Source organism: Cephus cinctus, unplaced genomic scaffold (genome assembly GCF_000341935.2).
Source record: "Cephus cinctus unplaced genomic scaffold, Ccin1 Ccin1_scaffold1111, whole genome shotgun sequence".
Classification (NCBI taxonomy): domain Eukaryota; kingdom Metazoa; phylum Arthropoda; class Insecta; order Hymenoptera; family Cephidae; genus Cephus; species Cephus cinctus.
Window position 1 is genome coordinate 266852 of NW_014333620.1, and position 22827 is coordinate 289678.

Sequence of the window (22827 nt, forward strand, 5' to 3'; positions counted from 1 at the left end):
TCTCCGGGTGTATTGGTATATCCGTAGAGCTGATATATCTGATATACTTTTTACGAGATATATTTATATGTATAAATTATGGAGAAACGGGGAAGCTTTAGAATGTCCCGAGCAGGATGCGACCGATTAATTCGATCGTCTGTTATAAAAAAAAGAAATCGATCAATTACGCGTCGGATAGGTTACGTAAGGCCAACGTATTAAAGCCGTGTTTTTAAAATACGACGCTAGGTATCCCCCTCGAGCGATTGCGACAGTCGACGCAATTGCGGGTAGAGCGTCAACGAAATTGCCAGCCCAGTGGCCAACGGGTAATAATATTTAGTTATTACGTGCTCGGTTTTCCGCAGTTGCTCGTGTTCCAAGGATTTCTCGGTGTCAATTTGTTGTTTCGAAGCTATTTGAATTTCACGGCGTATAACTGCCACGATGCGCGCGCAGGTCTCGCGCGTCTCCTTTGTGCCGCGCGGATTGGTATGTTTTTTTGCTTCAACGAGGCTACGGCCGACAACGATTCTGATTGTTGTTACCTGTACTATCGGGTGTAGCAGGGATAAAGTAAAAATTGTGCCACGGTCGCTCGTAAAGAAAAGCCTAAGGTATCGCCGGGCAGTGGCGGAGAGTTCGCGTTCCGTGGATGTCAACGACCCGCTTGGCTTTCTTCCGTTCCTCGGGCCAGACGCACAGCGTCGCAACTGCGTACCTAGGTATTTAAACGGGACGCCTGTGCGACAACGCCGACTCTGGGACGCCCTATAGATGCCGTATAGATTATACCGGGTGTAACTAACCTTCAAGCGAACTTCCTTGCCACACCAATCACGCAGACGTCCTTCCTGTCAACTGGCGGTTTTCACTCGGCGGCCATATTGAAAAGCCAGCGGACGACGTAGCGTCACGAGAGCCAAGCACGAGCCCGCGTAAAATCTTTCGACTTTAAAATGGCCGATCGTAAAATTACGCTGGATTTTGTTTTTATTCGCGCTCACGAGATGTCAACCTTGTCATTGACTCTCTCGCTTAACGGTCCAGCCGATATTATTCGCACGTGAAAAAAAATTATTCTTCGACGCCATATTTAGTTTTCTCGACGACCATCGCCGATATCTCGGATTAGAGCCTTTTCACGAAATATCACGTAGAAACGGACCCTGTTCTTTTACGCGGTTCTGTAATTCTTGTCTCTTCACTCGGTTTAATATCTGTGACGCTTCGCAACGACGCGACCTCGTTAATTCACTGCGGTTTCGCGGGCACGTCAGCTTCACGGAAAGATCGCGATGCACGCCAATTGGAAATCCACCTGGTCAATGGCGACTCGCCTCGCTGCATAATTACCGGTTAACTGCATACAAGGTGTCGTAATCGTTCACGTTCCCGTTGCAACTTAACTGTCTGTACTTCGCGCCTACATCCAACGTTCGCTCGATACCTGAAAACGGTACGTCGACAAATGCACGTAAATATTTAAATTAAAAAAATTTTAATTCAACATTGCAAAAAAAATAATAATTTTTTTTTCTTTTTCCCTTCTGTCCCACAGTGGATTCAGCGTGAGCGTATGCGGTCGTCAACACATATTCAAACCCGTCTCCGTTCAGGCTATGTGGTAAGTTCCCATGAGTAATATTATTTATAAGTAAAAAAAAAAAATATAGTCCCGTAATGAATGAAGGGCTACAGGGGTATTATACGTATAGACTCAATTAATACGTAATTTATCTTGCTTCCTCATTGGCTCAATCTGTTCCGGCACGTACAATGATGAATTGCTAAATAATTTGAGGAATAATGGCCCCTCTTACACGGCTACGAGCACGCGTGAGAGTGACTACGTACGCTTTTCGAGTTTTTCAATAATAATATATAAGCCCGATTGTGCAAATCGGGCTTTATTGTATAACGAACTAATAACCGTGTCTGATAGTTAATACCGTGCAATTATAACGGGTGGTCCCTTACACCTACGCCATGCTGTTACCATATGGTGCATATGAATATATACATATATACAGGTATACATCATAACACGTGTACAATTTAGACTCTATAAGAATCTCTCGATGGACACGTGTAGACGTATATGCGTGCGGGGATATACGTGGGTGAGGATCGACTGGGCGTAGCTTTTCCAAAAAATGATCGAAACTTAAGTACAGGTGACGGAAGAAATATGAACCCGTGTATTAAACTTCTAGAACGAAGGTCTAACCTCGTGGTGACCTTATGCGTCACGCATGATTTTTTTCAATAGATATTTTAATAAAATTCAACATCCTTCGAGCCGTTTGTCCTTATTACGATTTTTTTTTGTAATTTTTGATTTTTAATGTATACGTATGTACGTAAATTTTTTAAAATTGACTATCGCCAAATTTAGCAGTACCAGTTCTCGCACACGTGTTTCCATTATCTCGACTGTCGGCTATCCGATTTCACGTGGTCGCTCGCGAATCCTCACGTGGGCGATTAGACTTAATTAGTCATCCTGACCGATTGTCTAGCGATCCTCCTGCTACTCTCGCCCAGCCTCTTCCGGCCGTCGATAAACTCTTTTTTTTTCCTTTCCTTCTTCTTGTTCGTCTTGCGAGGTGAAAACCTTCTTCCCACGTGCGAGCATATTAACTTACAATTACCATTGATTCGGTTTGCCCAGATCAGCTCTCTGGATCCAGGATGACTAAGCTGCAGCATCCGCGTTGCAGCTCTGTCATCTCGTTTAACCAGGTTACGTTTATAGGCTCTCGAGAAATATGACGGTTTCTTCTTCTTTTGAAATCACTCTTTCGAGAGTCTCCATTTAGTCGCTTTCTTTATAGTCACTATATATATATTTTTTTTTTATTAATTTGGTACACGTGACTCACGTTTTTCTCAATTACCTACGTTCGAGATATATTCTTCAGATTCGTCAACTCGCTTGTCTTTTATTCTTGACTTTTCTTTTTTTTTTTTGCTCGGCAATATAGATTTTAGTACTTTTCCAGTAGTCACCCTATATATGTAGACAGTGAAATTGACGATTGCCTCGGAATTCCTCAGTATCCAGCCTGGCCTAGTCAGCCGGAGTGGAGCCCGAGTCTCGGCGGTACAAAGAAAAGAGAGAAATAAAAAAAAAAGATAAAGAAAGTAAGAGAGTGCATAATGAATTCTCGAAGATCGTAGGAGGAATCGAGGAACTGCGCCACCCACATGTGTATCGCCGGCCCTGACCGGTCTCGTACGTTGTCGAAGTCCGAGGTCTCTTCTGTGCTTTGGCAGAGCCAGTACACGACGCCTAACTTGGCGTCGGGACGCAAGCGTCGCTCTCATACAGCCCCACAGTCCTCGTAAATCCATACGGATAAGACGCTCGGTACGATAGAGCCAAAATTTATACCACAGGATCATCAGACCTGTCAACCTTATAAAAATGATATATACAAACAATTAAAAAGTAATTAAGCCTTATCAATGAAATTAGTAAATGGAATCGTGACACGCGTCCTCCGCGAGGTGTATCGACGCGGTGCCGTGAGCGTCGTTTTCTATTCTTAGCGACGCCTCGTGGTCTCCCGACCTCCGTCGGTACTGTAGTGGGGTGCAAGCGTGGACCAACGCCCGCGCCATTTATGGACGCGTCGCGACGCTTGCCCATTGCCAAACTTTTCGTACGAAAAGCTATGGACGTTACGTAGTATTAAAAAAAAATTTATTACTAATACAGGAAAAATTTTATAAAATTATTTTTTGCAAATAGACGTATTTCACGGAACGCGGTATCGCTATTTTGCACGCAGATCGACTTTCGACTGAGAAACGCGGGTAGTTTAAAAAATTTTTTTCAAATTTTTTATCACGTTAAAATGGCCCATCGCAAAAAATTGCGAAGGTCGGCACGTCCGATAAAGGCAATGGAAATTTTTGGCTGTCGCAAAAATTTCACGAGTTGCTAAAAATTTCTGGGCTTCGTATGTGGAACACGTATGCTGTTACCGTATAGGTATATACGGTATGTGGATATACAAAAGTTCTCGTAATTACGTTGCCGTACGTAGTGGGTGGCTTGTCTTGCCATAGACACGACCTACCTATTTGATTAAAGAACATACACTCCGTTCGCCATAACTTCCCGTCATTCATAATATTCCCAAGCACGTGTGGCTAATGAAAGATAATTAAGAAAAATTTTACTGATTAACGTATTCGCTAAATGACCCTTATAGATAACAAAGATTAGCATAGGCGATACCCATGTCTTTCCACACCTTGACACAAAACTTAAGGCCTGTCGTTGTCCGTATAGTCTGATCTCGTTAACGTGCTAATTGGTCCACGTGGATCCTAACGAGTGGACTGTCTTAATTAATGCGCATAACCCAATTAAACGTGCACGGCATTACCAAAATTGGAAATATCGATGCCAATATTATTTTACCGATCTGAAATTACGTGTCAGGAAATACAACTTTTTTTTCTGTACCGAAACACTCGTATCTAACGGGTGAGTCTTGCAATTAGGAAATTGGGAATAATTGAGAATGAGATATAGTGTTTGGTGGGAAATGTGAACATTTTTTTTATATTGACCAATATCGATTGAACGTGCCTTCGATATAACCTGTGGCCCACATACGCGATACATATGTGTATGAAGTTATCGCGAAGGTAATCATTCGATGGATGGTAGTTGACTCGCGTATTGCTCTAATTAGAAAGAGTAATTAATACGAGCTTTTTACATACCGGTAATTACACACTGAGGGACATGTATGGACAATTGGCAAAGTGGCAGAAGGACTCGGGCGTGTCCGGTCGTTGGGATGAAAAAAAAATGTAACCAGTGGTAATCAGATATTAATGTCGTGACCTTTGACCCTCGACCGACGAAATTAAATCTTCTTATTCGTAATGCATTTTTCGTATGAAAAATTCCCCGGTGTGTCTTATCGGAAATTTGCCGGACCTGAACCACGTGGATTCGGGAGATTCATCTTATCAGCTCGGACAGATTTGATATTTAGTATGTTTTATGGCTACCATAAACTACGGGAGGTTGCAGATGGCAGGCGTAGGAGCTCCGAGGCGTGGGTATCTGATAGTGGAATCTTGTTTGCTCTCGGACGATATCGATATCGCCATCTTGGATTTATCGATAGGGGTCATCTTGGAGGATCGTAAGATATCGTATGACGGTCAGGGATAATAACTATAGCGATGCTATAACTAGGGTCAATTGTATGATTTTATCTTGGACCCGCAGTGGGATGCTGTGCCGTACCAATTGAGAAAGGGATAATAACCGTGTTGGTTGGTAATGAAAAATTTGTTTATTTCTTTTATTATTTCTTTCAAAATTTACCATTGCAAGATTTTACAGCATCCCCATGCTTGGGACCACGGGTACGTGAATGAGATTGACCGCCTGATCCCGTTGTCAAGGTTAGGCACTTGCATTGTCCCAGGAGCTGGAACGTCTCCTGCCTTATAGGGATAAGAATGTCCAGCCTCAGGATTCCTCTCATTCATCAGAGAATCGAGATCGACTTGGGTCCACTGTATCTCATTGAATTTGTAAACGCTGTGGGACTGGACGTTCGTTCAGTGGAAAAAAAATGCCAATCAAGGATAGACAGCAGGTATACAGGAAATAAAAAATATTTAGTTTGCATAAATTCCATAGGAATTTTTTTCCAGTATATATACATATATACAGTCGAGTATGACGATTGTCACTTTTGAGGAGTCTTATGAAAAGAAAAAAAGAAACGAATAATAATTTTAATGATTAATTATGAATTATTTTTTATTCCCTGTTCTAAGCGTATTCTCGATTAGGCAATGTGTCAGGAAAAAAAAAGTAACTCTCAGGACACCTGTTGCTTCTTAACAAAACTGGCCGTCGTAATAAGTCACTCGGTAGATACAAGTAACAGTTACAGGTAGGTTGGTCCAGCGTCTCTTACGTAGGTTGGTATACCCATGATACCTGTTGGTCGGTGCTCCATTCGTTAAGCCCATCTGTCAATTACCAAGAGGATAATCTCACGGAGATGAGAGGTACAGTCGCCCCTGAGCAAACGCGCTACACCGGCTTATAACTTGCGAGACGCCACCAGGATTCCTAATATGGGATCCCCTGGGGAGCAAACGCTCCATAACAGGCTGTATTTCGTCGTCCTGGCGTTCGTCGTCGGCGACCTGTCTCGCAGTCCACGCCACTTGCCGGGCTCTCGGGTACGATCGGGTATCTCGAGTGGAAAATGCACTTGGCTGTTGCACTGTGTAACGATGCAATTTTACTCGAGGCCTTCACCCGGTGCAAAATGCACTGTGGTTTACCCGTGAAGACGAAAAAAAATGTCACCATTTCTCGTACCTAGTGACATTTTTTTTGTATTACCCATAAATTCGCGTGGAGTAATTTGTATTTAAGATATTTGGGAGAAAAAATGGGAAACCTTCGAGAGCACCTGAAACGGATTCAAAAGGGCGTCTCGGTCGATAAGTAGATTTCTGTCAGTACCGACATATGCGCTATACGGGTCTGCATAGGTTTGCCGGGCATTGCTTTGGGATGCCAGAGTGGCAGATTGGGTCTGTCGTTGCGTTAATTAACGCTGTTAATTATACGAATCAGCTTGGCGTCAATAAATGCCGTTTCATTCGGTTTTTTTTTTTTTTTTTTTTTTTACGTCACTTTTATTACTACTGTTACCAATAATAATAGTAGCGTAGTTATTTTATCTCGTTGAACTCTCTTTTTTTTCTTGTCTTTTCTCTTCTGGTCTTTGAGCTTGTTTACTTATCTCTTTTCCGCTATCTCTCTCTCGCTCATTCTCTTTGTTCACTCCGCTCCTTTATACGGATGCTGACTCTGCCGTGTTTTGGTCCAGTCGCACGAACCGATCTTGCGTAACGGTCGGCGACAAAAGGAGTACTCGCGAATTCGTTCAGCTTGAAAACCAGCCCCGTTATCTACGGTAGCTTTCCGCCTGGAGTTTTATGCGCGACACGTCCCATCGTGGTCGAACCCATTTTTTGTGTGTTTCAAGTAAAATTATCAGTCGAGCGCGAACACGCGTAATTTACGCCCTCCGTGTTTATCTGCGATAGCAGTGCTCAACACGGAATGCTACACTCGTGACTCATATCAGTGCACTCGTATCTGTCAAGCTACCGGTACATAGTAAGTATTTCCAAAAAAGTTTCAGACTCCATAGATGGATCCGTGTGGTTTCGGATGCTGTGACCTAGATCCGTACCAATTGTTTTTGTCGCAATGATATGCGAGCAGTGAGTTAGATGACATTTTTTTCTTAGTTGACCTTGAATATAATTATCGACCTATGATCAGTTTCATCTACTTGGTCCAGACATGGAGCACTTACACATATATTCGTACCCTTCCTGTACGAGGACGACCTGTTCGTTGTGGAGTCGACTTTCAAGGATTTATAGGGAATCTGGGCCAGGTACTGGTATCTCGTTAAGATTTGACTTTTTTTTTTTACTTCCATAAGGATTCTCCGTAACTACGTGGATGGCGTAACGTCATCCTTTCACTGGTGCCTCCAAACTGGTTATGCGTTTCATGTATCAAGTGCGATAACCAGTTCAGCCGAATTCCACGTTGCAGCATCCGCGCGGTGTCTGTAACATTTTTACCTCTTTTTATACCCGAGTGCCAGGTTACTTTGGAGGGGGAAAAAATGCAACGGGCATAGGTCCCACTTTGTGTGTGCCACCCGTCCACGTGGTATCCAGGTCAAGTTGTAAGACCCAAGGTGCTACCGAAGACGCGTTCGTAACGGTGCTGCCTCCTCGTGACGCAAGCATAAATTTCATTTAATAGCCAATAACTCCGTAGAAGCATCGAGGCGATTGCCATTGAAATCCCCAGGAAGTGGACGGACCTGGTGATAACTCTGGGTAACTAGCTTATCATTTTTTTTTGGTCCAACATTCAGCATCTGCCGATCGGCTGTCTGGATACCGGTTACATAAATTTTGGTTACGAGTACTTTGAAAAACGAGTTTGACGATTCACTAGGAGATCCACGGGGAAGACCAAGACGCATCAGATCTCAAATATCTCCTACAGACAATTCTGATCCTGACGGATGAGTTCATCAGGTACCTTGAGCCTGGTCCGTCTTTCATACCCCTTAAGTAACCTGCCCTCGTTGACAGGTCCAGCCCACCCACGTGGCTAGGCACTGTTTTGTAAATCCAGGTAATCATCGATCAAAACCAACGAACCGTCCATACCCGATGGTACGAATGACGGGCGAAAGTTCATGACCTTTATTACGTCAAAGATAAGAATGACAGGCTTGACCATGACCCCCTATTCGTGCACCTGCACCCAGAACAGACAGTAGCCGCCATTGATGGGTCCCTCGGCAGACCGTTAGACGCCACTGGGTAATATAACTATATTCTGTTTATGGACTCCTAAATAATTCATGGTCCTCCTCTCTCTCTCTCTCAGACAAGAGCACAAGTAGCAGGTGCGCCACCTCAGCTCCAGCAGGTGCGAAAGCGTAATACAGCAAAATACAAAGAATCCGACGATGGGCAGCTTCCCTATTGTTTCGTAGCGTCGTTAACAGGAGGCGCCACTATCGCGCGTACTCATCTACCCGAAGTCTTCATCCTGGGTAGATCGAGACAGCCGCCACGTGGTCGGGTCAAGGCTCTCTCCATAGTAGCGACGAAGACATATACCTATATACCCACCGCAATGCCGTACCTCCTATATCTTCGAGATAAAGATAACCTCGTAACAACTTAACGTTGGACCGGTACCAGAAGATTTCTTCTTTCTAAAGATAAAATCATCGCATTCAGGTATCGCAAAGATCCGCGCGTTAACTGGCCATTGTTCGCAGGATGAATTTTTAATAATAATTCACTATAGATTCCATGCAGCTTCGCCAACGCACACATCCAATACTAAATATGGCGTCTAACCTCGTCATCCGTCATGTTATCCCTACCACTAGGGTAACCGGGCCCACGCGTCCGGACTATTCTGATCTCCGGGGCCGATCGGCACTGGTGTCTCTCCGTGGAGTGAGTCTGTTAGTCAGTCAGTCAGTCAGTAAGTCAGTAAGTGAAACGTCGACCGTAGGCCAGAGCGCTCGGGGAATCGTAACGTGAAAGTGAATTCGTCTTCCTGGACCTCTGGAAGGTCTGCGTCAGCTCTGTGACCCCACCACGTGCATCCTATTATTCTGTGACCCAGTAACCTCCGGGCACATCGGAGAGATTTTACAAGTTTCTCTTCCCCTTCGTTGACCCACCTGACAGATGGGTCCAGGAGTTTACCCGATCCACGTGAATTTTCTTTAACGGATCCCGCATACTCTATTTTTGACTGTCCGTCGAAAGATGCTGACACGTGGCTCCATTTACATGCTCGTTTTATTCGTGCTACCTGTTGTTCTGTGGCTTGGCAGAATCTTACGGAGAAAACGTTGTCTCCGTGTGATCTTCGGGGTGGCGGGATTGACTAGGTACGATTGTACACGTATGTCACGTATGTCATGTACGTTTTAAATTACGCAAAGAATTTTCTTTGTTCTTAATTTTTTTTTTTCTTTTTTCGTACTTTCGTATCGCATCGAGGAAAACGATACGATTTTGCACGTATGATTTTATTGCTTTTTTTTTTATTACGAAATATTTTGTATACTTTTTTTTTTATTTGCTTACGTATTCCTGTCAAATGTCAACTTGGGATCCTCATTGACTGTTACTGCGCAATATGCGTTCGTACGACGTGACGTAAGTCGAAGACAATTTTTCGGTACGGTTTATCCTCAAGGCGGATTTTAAATTGCGCGACTTGGCACTACTTGATCCATGACATCAACGATTTTTACCCGCGGATCCGCCGCGTTTGTTGCTTCATCATTTTGTTCAGTTTTGGATTTGCCGATGACGTGGTTTATTATAATTGCGATACGAGTGAACTCAATACCTTGTTATTATATATATATATATATATATATATATGTTTTCATATCGTGAATTATTCCACAATGCGTTTAAAAGTCCGCCTTAAGGAATCCAGCGCGATAGTCAGCAATTTTAAATATCACTGTATATACAACGGCACAGTGATATTTTCGTCAGTCGACGATGAACTTGCTGCTTGACTTTTTTATCTTTTGGAAAGGTCACACCCGATGACTTGGCGGTCACCGATGAGCTCGTATTTATCCGCGGATCTTACGATTAATTATATTTTTACGAACGTTAAGGATCCTTTGATAAATCCTGGGAGTGGTGCGGTATCTTAGCAGCATCCCGGAAATGGAGCTAGAGAGATTTGGAGTATGATGATTATGACGATGATGGTGCATGTGGGTGAATTGAAGAAAGTGATCGCTGTGCCGATCTTTGATTATCGTGTGGGTATACGTGGACCTCTGTCACGGGGAATTCTAGAGAGTCCCGACGGATCCTTGTACGGGACCGGTTGGCACAGCCTCCGCATCTCCATAAAAGCGACAAGCGACTGCTATGCCTTTTGAATGACGTTTGTTCGATGACTTTGAGGATTTACTGATTAATCGAAGTATTTAATAAAAAAAAATTTTGTTCTCAATTCGTTACCGCACTTTTTGACTACCATTTTCGTTCATGACCAACATACGGAAATACGCGTCCGCGTAGAGAGGCCGTGGTCGTTTTAGCTAGCGTTTGTATTTTCCCGCCTTTATTGTTTTTCAAAAATCTGACAGCGATCCAAGATCTGCTTTACCTAATGGTTGCAATTTCGTTTGAAAGTATCCACGAAAATAGATGGGTTTACGCGTGGCCGTTGAGAAACGAGGAAGTGCACATTTTTTTTTAACTGTTTTCAACAAATTTTAATAATTTTCAATATTCATTGGGAAAGCATGAAAATTTAACGAAGATATATTCGATCTTTCCATATTAATTTTATCGCTCGTGTTATCGCTATGAAAAATGACGTTTTGCGTATCGCGGTAAATTTCCCCGTGGAGATAAAAAAAATAGTTACGCCATTCGTTTCCTGAATTCCAGCAGGATCCTTATCGAGTCACGAGATGATTCCTGCAGCATCCAATAGTCGGTTTCTCTACTCGGTCCATTCCGATGCCCGTTTCCAACAAATCATCTGACCGTTATCCAATTGCCTTGTTTCCCTCGAAACGCGGAAAACCATTAAATCCGATAGTGGATGGAGGAAAAAATTTGAAAAATTTTCTTTCAATTACACACATCGGTATACGAAATCTCAAACGTGTACAGGTTAAAAGAATAAATTAATTCTCTTTAAATTTAATCAATACTCGACTCGCTTTATCGAATCTTTATTTATCGATCAATGTATCCGTGAATCATCTTTACCATAAATAAATCTCTAGAATCTCATGTAAAATTTCTCGTCGACGCGAAGATCATTTTTCTCGCTCCACCCGAAGGCACATTCGTTGAGCTCTGCTGGACTCGAAGTTTTTTCAGCAGAACTTTGACGGCGTCGTCCACGCTGTTTCCACGTCTCGCTTTAACAAGGCGCGTTCGCAGCGCGACCGCAACGTCGCGAGAACAAAATCGTTCTACGCGCGTTGCAATTATTAACTGACAAATAGGAAATCCACTGTGCTACTACAGATAAGCCTTTGAACACGGTACGGGAAAGAGTTATTCCCACTGCGCGCAGGATGCTCGGGTACGCCGTGCGGCATCCGGAAACCGGAAGTGGTTTCCAATAGAACGGTAAACACGGGAAATCTCTACCGCTGCGCATGGCCACGACTTGGCGTGTCAGTTATTCGTTTGCGTTTGACATGAAAGCATTAAAAAAGATGCGTGATTGCTGGATTCCCGTTATCGCTAGAATTAGGTATATATTTTCGTAGAAGTAAATTGAGAATTTTCCAGGATTTATCGAGAAATCGTGTTATCGCTTCGTAATACCGTTACGTAAGGTCACCGTATACGCGTAGCGAGTAACATTGATGATAAGCCTTAAAAAAAATTATTGCCTTCTACACGCGCCTCTTAAATTCTTATGGTCTGCGATGATCATACGAGTTGAAAGTTCAGACGAAAAAAAAAATGGTCTTGTTTCGGATCAGCCACTAATATTATTTCTTATCGTTTCCTTTCAGGTCGGCTCTACAAACTCTGCACAAGGTCTCGAGCAAGGCCCGCGAGCAGAATTACTTCCTGGGCGGATTGTCGCATGATTGGGTCAGTTACTATGAGCAGAGAATCGAAAGCGACCGCTCGTGTCTCAACGAGTGGCACGCCATGGATAATCTGGAGTCACGGCGGCCACCGTCGCCGGATAGCGTACGCACCAAGTGAGTTGAAGCAAAAAATGAATAATTCATTTTGGGTCCAGTCTGAAACGATCGTTCGGAATATTCAAGAAATACGGACCGAAATCGTCGTTACGGTTCTGATTCGCAATCGGTGCACGTGAATATTCGCGAATTTGCTGGATGGTGGAAAAAAAAAATTTTTTTTTTTCTTTTTGAGAAACAGCTGTGTAACCCGTGGGGGGACTTCTCTCGGTTGGTCCATTGCCAGAGTCGGTGGTTTGTTGACGCTTCTGGCTGGCACGTCTCGCGCGCATATAAATAGAGGATAACTTTATAGCTGTCCTTCAATTATTTCCAGTTTTCTGCGTATGTTGCTCCCGCGTGAGAATCCCGTGGATGCTGATGGTACGCGGTATTCCGGGAATTCAGGAAATTCCTTAGCCACACGGAGATAACGCGCTGCTCTTTGGATCTGTTTTGCTTGTTTTTTTTTTTCTCTTCTTTTTGATGTATTTGTAATTTTTTTTTGGGGTCCTTTGTTCCATTCCAGACCCAGAGAGAGAGACGAGACCGAGAAGGTGATTCGCTCGACGCTCAAGGAGATCATGATGTCCGTTGACCTCGACGAGGTCACCTCCAAGTACATTCGAGGAAGGCTCGAGGAAGATCTCGATATGGATTTAGGCGAATTCAAACCGTTCATCGACCAGGAGATGCTGACCATCCTGGGACAGATGGACGCACCGACTGAGATTTTTGATCATGTTTATCTTGGGAGTGAGTGGAATGCCAGTAATCTGGAAGAATTGCAAAAGAATGGGTAAGCCTTTGAAATAATTAATTTCTTATATTTGGTAATTAACGTTTAATCGAGATTCTTATTGATTTATTGATTACCTCTTTTCAGCGTGAGACACATCCTCAATGTCACCAGAGAGATTGACAATTTCTTTCCGGGTATGTTCAATTACCTTAACGTGCGGGTGTACGATGACGAGAAGACGGACCTCCTGAAACACTGGGACGATACGTTTAAGTACATTACAAAGGCCAAGAAGGAGGGATCGAAAGTATTGGTCCATTGTAAGATGGGTGTCTCGAGATCAGCATCGGTCGTTATCGCCTACGCCATGAAGGCATACAACTGGGACTTCTCGCAGGCGTGGAAGCACGTCAAGGAGAAACGGAATTGTATAAAGCCTAATAATAGTTTTCTCCTGCAATTGGAGACCTATCAGGGTATCCTGGACGCCATGAAGAATAAGGAGAAACTTCAGAGATCGAAGTCTGACACTAATTTGAAATCCCCGACCATGGTCAAGGATCAGATCAAGAAGGAGGAGAAGGTAGACAGCGTGGACACTGATCTTCCTCAGGCATCCGGTACGGAGCTCAAGAAGAACGGACAGAGACCCAAGAGTTGGTCTCCGAATATAGAAACTGCAGATAACATGCTGCCATCTGGTGAGTTATTTGAAAACTATCACCTAGATGGCGCTGTACTGTGCTCTTTTTTCTCTTTGCAGTATTAACAAATCCTTAATTTTATTATCCAGCTCCTTTGTCCCAGTCTCTGGAGAGCATCGACAAGGCAGCCAACTCTGAAATCACTCGCGAAGATCTTCTTCGTGGCTGTAATACAAAGACTGGTGGCGATCAGGAAGCCCGTAACGTTCTGATGCCCTGTGATAACGGTCAGTCGTACAGCGTCTCCCAGAATAAAATAGTTCATCTACCTGGACCGGATACTCCAAGCGTTAAACACCGGGTGAGCAAGCTGGAGACTCAAGGACAGAAAAGGAAAGGCCTGGTGCTGAATCTCACCAATCAATTTGAGGCAGCGAATAGTAAACCATCGTCACCGGGTTCGGACTCGGATACTAAACCGCTGCCGGATAGCCCTGTGTCGGAGGTCAATGAAGGCCAAGATTGTTCTCAGATGTTGACTGCGGTTCTACTCGAACAAGAAGTTTGGGATCCTGGTGAGAAAGTTCAGCAACCTGAGGAGATTGAGAGTGCGCAGGATGAGGTGTCTACGACGGTAGAAGAGCAAGGACAGCTCAAGCTTAGTGTTGCTGCCACCGATGGCTCCACTGTTGCTGCTGTTGCTTCTGGTCTCGGAGATGATGATAGTGAATGTCTAGTCTGGACTGCTTCAGCGGAAGCAACATATACTAATACGAATAGTAATATTAATGCAAATAGCGAAGTGAGTGCTGAGAGTGAATGTGTCGCGAATGTCCAGCCGACGACGACAGCAGTGACGACGTTAACGACGTCTGTGTCGACGGGTTCTGCGACAATGACTACATTGAATCCTAGTGCGCTTGGTAGGAAACCGAAAAAGGACGGTGATCCTTTCAGTGCTCAGCTGGATAGAGTCTTCGATCGCGAAGAGAGGCGTGGTGAACCTAGTCGTGATTCACCAAGTCGTCAAAGTTCCTGGAGCAGCTACGACAGCGCGGTAGTACTGGATAACTCGGTTCACAGCTCCTGGGCCACCTTACCTTCTAGAAACAGTTCCTGGGGATCCTACGATATGCGTCCGTCGGATCCACTTGGGTCCAGTGGACTCTTTCCTTATGACAAGGAGGAGATCCCGTGGCATCCGGGTACTGTAAGACGGACGAAACAGAAGCTCGAGGAAGGTGCCACCACTGGTGCTGTCAAGAGGGTCTGCACCCAGACCTCGGATCCCGAGGAAAAGACGGAAAGACTTATTGCCGACGCCGAGAAGGTGTCCGTCGAGGCGTATAACCCAGTTCTGTTTCATTACACTGCCTCGCCTACTCCCAGAAGAAGGGATCCCTCGCCAGCCCCTGAACCAAGTCCTAAGACAGAAGTAGTGAGAGACTCTCCGAGTCCAGCCGATGGCATAGACATTACTACAGTGTCGCTACGACAAATAGCAAGACTCTCTACTAGTGCTCCATCCCCGTCGTCCTTGTCCTCGGACACGGATCTACCCTCGTCCCTAAGAACCTGTAGATCAGAAAGTGAAACCTCAAGTCCCTGTGTGGTGAACACCACACAATGTCCTTCAGTGAAGCACCACAAAATGGTCTTAGAGAATCTAAACAATAAACCCGTGTTTAATAAACGTTGTCTGTCCGTGGACGACTCTCCGGAGTCAGAGTGTCCCCGTAGCAGTTCCGGGATAGTAAAGAACCTTAAGAAGGAGTTCGAGGCGAAATCCACAAAATCGGAAAAAAGTCCTGACAACAGTTACGAGACGGAAGTGTCGCCACCTAGTCGCTCAAGGAAGGACGTAAAGATCCGAAGTCTCCCATCATCCCCTGTGATTGGCCATAACGAGTCAAAGATCCAATCTCCAATCTCAGACAAGGAAAAGGATCACAAGGACTCCAGAAGAACGGATGCACCGGGGCAACAGGAAACTGCCGAGGATCTCTCGGTGCGAGTACTAGTTGGTAAGTACGAGGTTGCTAAACCAGAATCCAGAAAGAACACCGATATCCAACTACGTCATCCAAAAGACAAGGATTCCATAGAAGTACATCCACCGGCAAAATCCAGGATAGCTCCAGAGCTGTCAAGAAGATCGGCACCCATAATGATAAATCACTCATCGTCGTTGTTCAGCGAGACGCCTGAGGCGCCGGGACGGCCGCCAGTGCCATCGCCCAGCGTGGTAGTGGCCAGCGTCGTCGCCAAGGCAGCTAGCAAGAAGCAACAACAACACGGCAGGACTCATCCTCTAGCCAGGCTGCAGGTCAGGCCCAGGCACAGTAGTCCCGTCTACAACACCATGTAACGTAATTCAACATCGGAATGAACTGCCTTCGGCTATGGTGAAATCATCCAAGATTAGGTTAGGTGTTCTCTCCTTATGGTGTCGATCGAAGACACCGTCTCTGGGGTATTAACCCGAATACGCTTAGGCGCGGGTACGCTCTTGTAAAAAGGAAGACGAAGAAGAAGAAAATTGTGTGATCTCTCTTAAAGCGACGACAAAGATAAAAAAAAGTAATATCTCTGTCGGGGTCCTGATGGTTCGTTACAATAGTATAGCCAACAGAGTGAAACTAAGTGAATACGAACCCTCGTAGATTTCGCGAGGTACGCCAAGAGGGATGACTATTACTATTATTTTTTTAATTCATCCAAAACTTTAATTTCTTCTTTCATCCCTCTTGGCCAATCGCATCCATTAGCTATAAACCACCCCGTAAGGGTGTTCCGGGTTGCGGAAAACACCGGATGATGATTCGTCATTTTGAGTAAATGTAATATGTATATGTACGCACGGGAGTAGAAAACGGACACGTATCATTACACAGTCACTCGGACAAATCCCCTGCCATTGCCGTTGATTCGTCTTCTAGCTCGGTACGGCACTTGTAAGATACATTTTTGTGATTAGCCTAATCGTCCTACATGAGATTTCGGGACCGAGTATGCGAATTTGTAATTAATAGTTATTTTTTGAAGTATCAGCAATGCGTAAGATCGAAATTGTGTGCTTCTGTCGTACGCGTTCTCGTGGAAAGGAGAAATTCATTATTATTATTTTACTCTTGTGTTTTCTTTCCCCCATACTTGGGAGACAAGATGGCGTCGCGACGTTGTAGCTAGTAACGGGCTTAACTTTTCGCATCAGTTCCATTAATTGTCTAAGCTAAAAAGAATGCGCGTTTACAAAGCTATGGCCTCGAAACACAATGAGAAATATTAAGAATGAATATTCCTATGTTATCTCGTCATAAACTAAATGTTGGACTTGGAATCCAACGAAAAGGGATAAAAGACAGAATGAACGAAGCGGAGGTTCATCCTGATTTGCACTGTGCGTACGTTTCGTTATTTGTAATAATTTTCTTTGTTCGTATTGTCGATGAAAATAGTGAAATTTCGAATGGAGATAACGATTGTCCTATTGGAAATTAATTTGAAACCACGATCGCCCAGTCAGGCTGTGAACGTAAAGTCTGGGTATCGTGAACTGAAACTATCTTTTTTTTTTCTTTTCTCTTTCTCTTTCTCTCTATGTATACATATACCATTTCCTTAGCGTATTCTTTATCAATTTATATTCGTTCTCGAAATCGCACTGTGTTTAGCAGATAATTAGACTGTAGTGTAGAATAAAGTTAGATGACGGAGATAATTATAAAGATAAATAAAACGCAATGACGGCTTCGGGAGGGGTTGTGCGTTAAACGGAGATCGACGGACCCGAGGATCCCACTAAAGAATAATAGTAATAAGATAAAGAAAAAGAAAGAGAGAGAGAGAGCATTGGATGAACGAGGAAGATAGAACGATTGTTATTATGCGCTACTAATTATTTATATCGAATAATGTGACTGGTTGATAAATTTTGCATGCGATCCGTGTATTTCGAGCGTATAGGATTCTGGGTAATTTATCTGTTTTTGTCTACTTCTCTTTTACGTTCTTCCTACCCTCTCTTTCTCTCTCTCTACCTTCTCTTGTCGCCAGCCGATAGACTTAGAGTGTATCCGTGTGATTCGTTATCAGCATCAGTTCGTATAAAAGATTACTAAGGAAATGAAGTTTTCGAGGAATATCCGGTCGTGCGAAAGCTTTGCAAGTGTTTTCATGTGAACTACGTGAAAAAGGAGGACGATATATATTATATCATTATACCGGTAAAACCTCGTTGCTTCGTTTCTCTTTTTTTTTATTCTTTCACATTAACCGTCATTGTCCTGTTCTCTTTGTACTCCCATTTACTATTAAATGTCGTAGCCTTCGATCGATTTGTTAATCGTACCAGGTCGATTCGTATGTAATAACGTTTGAGAGATGAAGAAGAAAAAAAAATGTGGGTGCTAACGGGCCGATTTTAAGAGCGTCATAAATTAAGGTAATAAAAGAAAGAAGGGTCGACGTGCGTCCTACATACGAGCATGCGCTCTCAGGTCGAGTTTTCAATAATTTTTTTTCTAGTATAAGACATATCATGCGTGTAAGATTTGGATGCTTTCGACTGAGGCATTTTAAAAAAAAAACAATTTTTTTCTCTTGTCTACTGAGATACGTGCTTTGACAAAATTTGGACTAAATTGAGACCCCTGTGAGGACTTTCATTTTTATTTTATAATCGACCATCACGCGACACTGATAAACATTTTGATGCATTGTAGAAGCAATGCGTTATCGTGCCGAAGACCAATTTTATACTAGGGTGACTGACCTGCTTGGCGGAGGTCACCGTAATTCGTTTTTAAAATCACGCGATAATGACTATATCCATATATTTTATTACCACACACATGACTTCTCAACCAAATAGAGGAAAGGTTCATACCTATTAGATATACGTGGAGAGAGTGGGAGAGGAGGTGTGCGACAATACTTTTGTCTCTGAATTTTTTAAATTTCTATTCTTTTCTTCTTTTGTACTATTCGTCTCTCTCTCCCTGTCTCTCTTTCTCTCTTTCTCTCTCTCTCTCTCTGTCCAGCTGATGATATAACAATAACGAAGAATTGATTTCTAAACTGAGATACACAAAGATGATAGGCCATTCGTTGACATTAGAGATTAATGATTTACTTAATTACTCGTTAAGTAAGACTGGATGCGATTTTGATAGGGGAGCTCCATCCTTGACCTCTAACCCCAATCCAAAATTCTACTTACCCCTTGTCAAGCCTGGCCGAGGTTGTTCAAAGAACATGGTGAACTTATATTCTCGTTATCTTGAAGAAATGATACTCTTGTAAAGAATGTGAATTATGATGATGTCATTTTCTGTCCCTTATGTTCATCTTGTGCTGTCATATTGACTGTTGATTTGACAGCACGTGTCAACTCATTTTTCCTGCGTCGGTTATCAACTGATTAGTTATTACAGTGTCTACTAGGAAGTTTGTATTATCACAAATCGATGTGCTTCACTTTTCTTTTTATTTTAGTATTGTCCTTTATACCTTGTCCGTGTATTGTGGTCCTGTATGATCCTTGAACTCTAAGACCTCGGGATGTCTCTTTTCCTCTTCTGTTCGTTGGTGCGGACCCACTCCCCCTATCCCCCACCGTCCTCCCAATTAAAGAAGATATTTCTTTCTTTGCTTAAATGTGCGATTAAACGAGATACGGAGGAGCTACTGTCGTAAAAATGATTAAAATAATAATTATATAAACAAAAAACCGTGCGTTGTTCTGTATAAATTTTGTACCATAGTTTGTATTAAATAAAATACATTGTTTATTGCTTGAGAATATTTTCGAAGATTATTTTGCTGATTAACGCCTTGTCTTGTTATATCTATTAGATGATAAAGAGATTTGACTTTATGGAGTATACATAATTATACTGGAGTAACTGTGTTTATCATGGCATATCAGCTGATATCGATCTCCAGTATCATTTTGCCACAACAGAGTGCAATTTTTGGTAAATTTGGTAATTCCGAGTTTTTGGCTTTTTTCGTACGTTTCACCGAGACTGGACCAATGCTTAGGTCGTAGACGCCTCCTGGTAAGTTCCTGATAGATGCAGCACTCTGTAGGAATTTAAATAAGCCTTAGAACCTTGATTAGAGTATAATAATAATTAATTTACCGTATGGGAACGCAGGTCAACTATACGAATGAGATTCTCATCGGATCCACCGCAAACAACAAATAAATTATTGATGTACTTCCCACAGTACAACATGCTAGTATAAATATCTGGTTCCAGGGAAACTATTTGTCTATTCGATTGATAGTCCCAGAGTTGCATAGAATTTTTCTTTTGCCAGGAACAAGTAAGAATCTGGAACGGTTAAAAACATGTAATTTTGGCATTGTTCTCGTGTTAACATAAATAAGCACTGTTACCTCTTTGCCAGTTTTACTTATATCAATGCCATCACCACACATGTGAACACCTGATATATATCTTGTGGAGTGCGGTTGCCTTGTGTCCCAGAAGTGTACGGTGCTGTCCCAGCCACCACTGACAATCTCGTGAGCAGACTTAGGATTGAAGCATGCAGAAAATACACGTGATGAATGTCCATTCATAACATCAGGTGAATCACTATGTTATTGAAAGAATTACAAATGATTGATAACACAATTGAAGAATTAATGCAATAAGTACCCAGCATGAAATACACGTTCCTGCGTCTTGGTTTCTTCGTCATAGAGATAGAGATTGGTGTCATCACCGACAGTAACAAACTTTGGTAGCTGAGGATGATACGACAGACCCAGTGTCTGTCTTTTCTCTCGTATTGTGTATAAGCATTGTCCTGTAGGATAATGCCAGCATTTGACATGTCCTGTAGCATCTGAAGAAAAATGTATCACTCTGTACTTTAGTTTATACATTCTTCATACATATTATAGTTACTAACAAGTGGCTGTAAGAGTCTGCGATATGGGATGTGACCTATGAACTGGTCGATGCTTAATACTAGTAGTTGGTCCAGGATTCTGCTGCATTTCAGTATCACGAAGTGTTCCAATATACTCACCAGAGTTGACTTTCATAAGTCTGACAGTGCCATCCGAGATGCCTGCAGCTAGAATCTCGCATTGCTCTGTATAACTTAGACATAGGATCTCCTGTGTTCCTTCCCTGATCAGGGTAATATCTATGGCTGTTTACTGGTCGTAAAATAAGAGAAATACGATTGACCAACATTTGACTAATAATTCTAACGTCTCCATCAATTAAAAGTCCTCGATGAATCTCCGCAAGGCGTTCTGGCTCCAAAGCAGTTCCAGCAATTCTCGCATGTACAAATGACTTGGTGAGATCGTAGCTCACTCTCGGTGTTCTAGGCGATGACGCAGGTGGTAAAAATTTAGTCTCGGAATCCTCTATACCCCGTAATCCTATGGTGGCTGGCATATGCTCTTTGGTTACTGTTGCCTTTTCTTGCTCCATGTTTATCGACTGAGATTACCTAAAGAATAGGTAGGTAATGTTTCTTTTAGTATTAATTATAAACAGGATCTATGGAGAAACTTTATCGTATTATTTCTAATTATATCTTGCCTGAAAGAATTATTAGTTTTAATTACAATAAAAAAACGTGCTGAGTTCTTTAAACTTTAAAGTTTTTCTTTTAACAATTTTTATGTACGAGTGTACGACTCATTTTTGCGATTGGAGGGATTATACATTGCAGCGATTGGCAGAGAGTTTTATTTTTTTAATTATATAAAGTAAGTTTGACATCTTTAAAGCGGAATTTTGTGACTCAATGGAATTTTATGAACTTGGTCGTAGTTATGAAAACAGGAGAGATCATCTATAGATGAGTAGGGAGATGTATAACGTTACGGTTTTCGGCGATACCAAAATCATGGCACTAAAATGTAGCGGCGAGTCTGGAAGTAGAATTCTGTGATCATCGCCTCCGTCGACAAAGCGAATCCCGTCGTAGCCGAGCTAAACGGAAACACGAACGCGTATCTTGGCGGGCAGAGGTTCTCCGCCACTCAACGCTGGTTCCCAAAGCAACCTTTAGAACGAGACCGTGAACTATAGAATTTCTCAAGAACTATTGAAAAAGCCTATTGTTGAAAAATTATTAACACACTTTTAAGAAAGTGCAGTGCCAACTTGACACCCGTGTAGCATCTAAATTTTTACTAAATATTATTGGATCTTGATTTACTTCAAAATTTACTTAAAATATAAAATTGAGGCTAAATCAAAATCGCGCAGAATATACAGAGTAGATAAAAATTGAATTAAAGTTGTACTAAAGTGTTGTAAAATATTAACACTTAGAGATCGGAAATTCTGGCCAAGCATATTTAGAAATACTGGAAGTTGCCCAAAATTGTGTGCGCGCAAATTCGTCGCGCAGGACTCGGCGAGTACAAGCAGGCGGATGGTGGGGGCAGCGCTCGAGGCAGTGCCCGGACTCGAAGCGCTCATTCCTCTTCGAGCCGGTCTCCTATACTGGTCTCTTGGAAGCACTCCTCATATCCATCTCCAATCATCTATTTCTATATTCATTTCTTCTTTACTTATTTCTTTATATTTCATTCTTTACTTACTGATTTATTTATTTCCTTATTTCTTCTCTACTTTTATACCCTTGTCCCTTACTTTTCTACTTGTCAACTTCTTTATTTCTATCTTCCCTTCTGTCTTCTCGTTTCACTCTGTTCCCTCTCACTTTCTATTGTGCTTCTCTTGCCTGTTCTATTCCTTTGGTCGGGTCGAGCATATTAATTCGAGTAGTCATATAAGGGTAGTCACCCTGTTAGTGCAGCTAGACTTAAGACCATGGTGTCGGGGGTTGCCCTTCCGCCTCATCCGCTGAGCTTGCTCAGTGGTTGGTGGCCCAAGTTGTGGCCGCAACAGGACCTTATGGGTCTCCCGACGGGGGCCCTTGAGCCCCCTTAGGGTATCTACGGCAATGGTCTTTCGTATAGTGAATCTAACCAGGTGTCTAGCTCTCGCGTATTTTTCCGCCTAGTATATCCTTAAAAACTAAGTTGTTAAAAAGTCCTTTGGAAAAATAAAAATCCAAAGTGGTAGCGCATGTAACAACATACCACACGTATATTATATTGCAGTGATATATGTAATATATCTCT

General features: G+C 42.8%; 2 protein-coding genes across 10 annotated transcripts in view; one reads left to right on the plus strand and one right to left on the minus strand.

Annotated features, from left to right (window-relative positions):
• LOC107272141 (protein phosphatase Slingshot homolog 2) overlaps window positions 1-19497 on the plus strand; it is a 71127-nt gene extending 51630 nt beyond the window's left edge. For 4 of the 8 annotated variants that reach the window (XM_015748972.2, XM_015748970.2, XM_025089428.1 and 1 more), the window contains 5 exons: window positions 1544-1609; window positions 12132-12326; window positions 12838-13107; window positions 13195-13751; window positions 13844-19497. In XM_015748972.2, the coding sequence (XP_015604458.1) occupies window positions 1544-1609; window positions 12132-12326; window positions 12838-13107; window positions 13195-13751; window positions 13844-16062 (3307 nt within the window). In that variant the 3' untranslated portion in view covers window positions 16063-19497. Of the gene's footprint in view, window positions 1-622; window positions 1442-1543; window positions 1610-9065; window positions 9501-10178; window positions 10202-11351; window positions 11864-12131; window positions 12327-12837; window positions 13108-13194; window positions 13752-13843 lie in introns of those variants that run through there. The other 4 variants (XM_015748977.2, XM_015748976.2, XM_025089431.1 and 1 more) reach the window with 4 other exon arrangements.
• Window positions 19443-21617, minus strand: LOC107272147 (uncharacterized WD repeat-containing protein alr2800). Of its 2 annotated transcripts, none has more exons than XM_015748988.2 (7): window positions 21269-21617; window positions 20910-21176; window positions 20742-20845; window positions 20366-20555; window positions 20101-20302; window positions 19841-20035; window positions 19443-19781 (listed from the first exon to the last, which is right to left on the minus strand). In XM_015748988.2, the coding sequence occupies exons 2-7, from the start codon at window positions 21155-21157 to the stop codon at window positions 19620-19622; spliced, it is 1101 nt and encodes a 366-aa protein (XP_015604474.1). In that variant the 5' UTR covers window positions 21158-21176; window positions 21269-21617; the 3' UTR covers window positions 19443-19619. The 2 variants fall into 2 exon arrangements, with proteins under 2 accessions (XP_015604474.1, XP_015604473.1); XM_015748987.2 differs by having other exon boundaries at window positions 20622-20845.
• Window positions 21618-22827: the final 1210 nt, after the last annotated feature.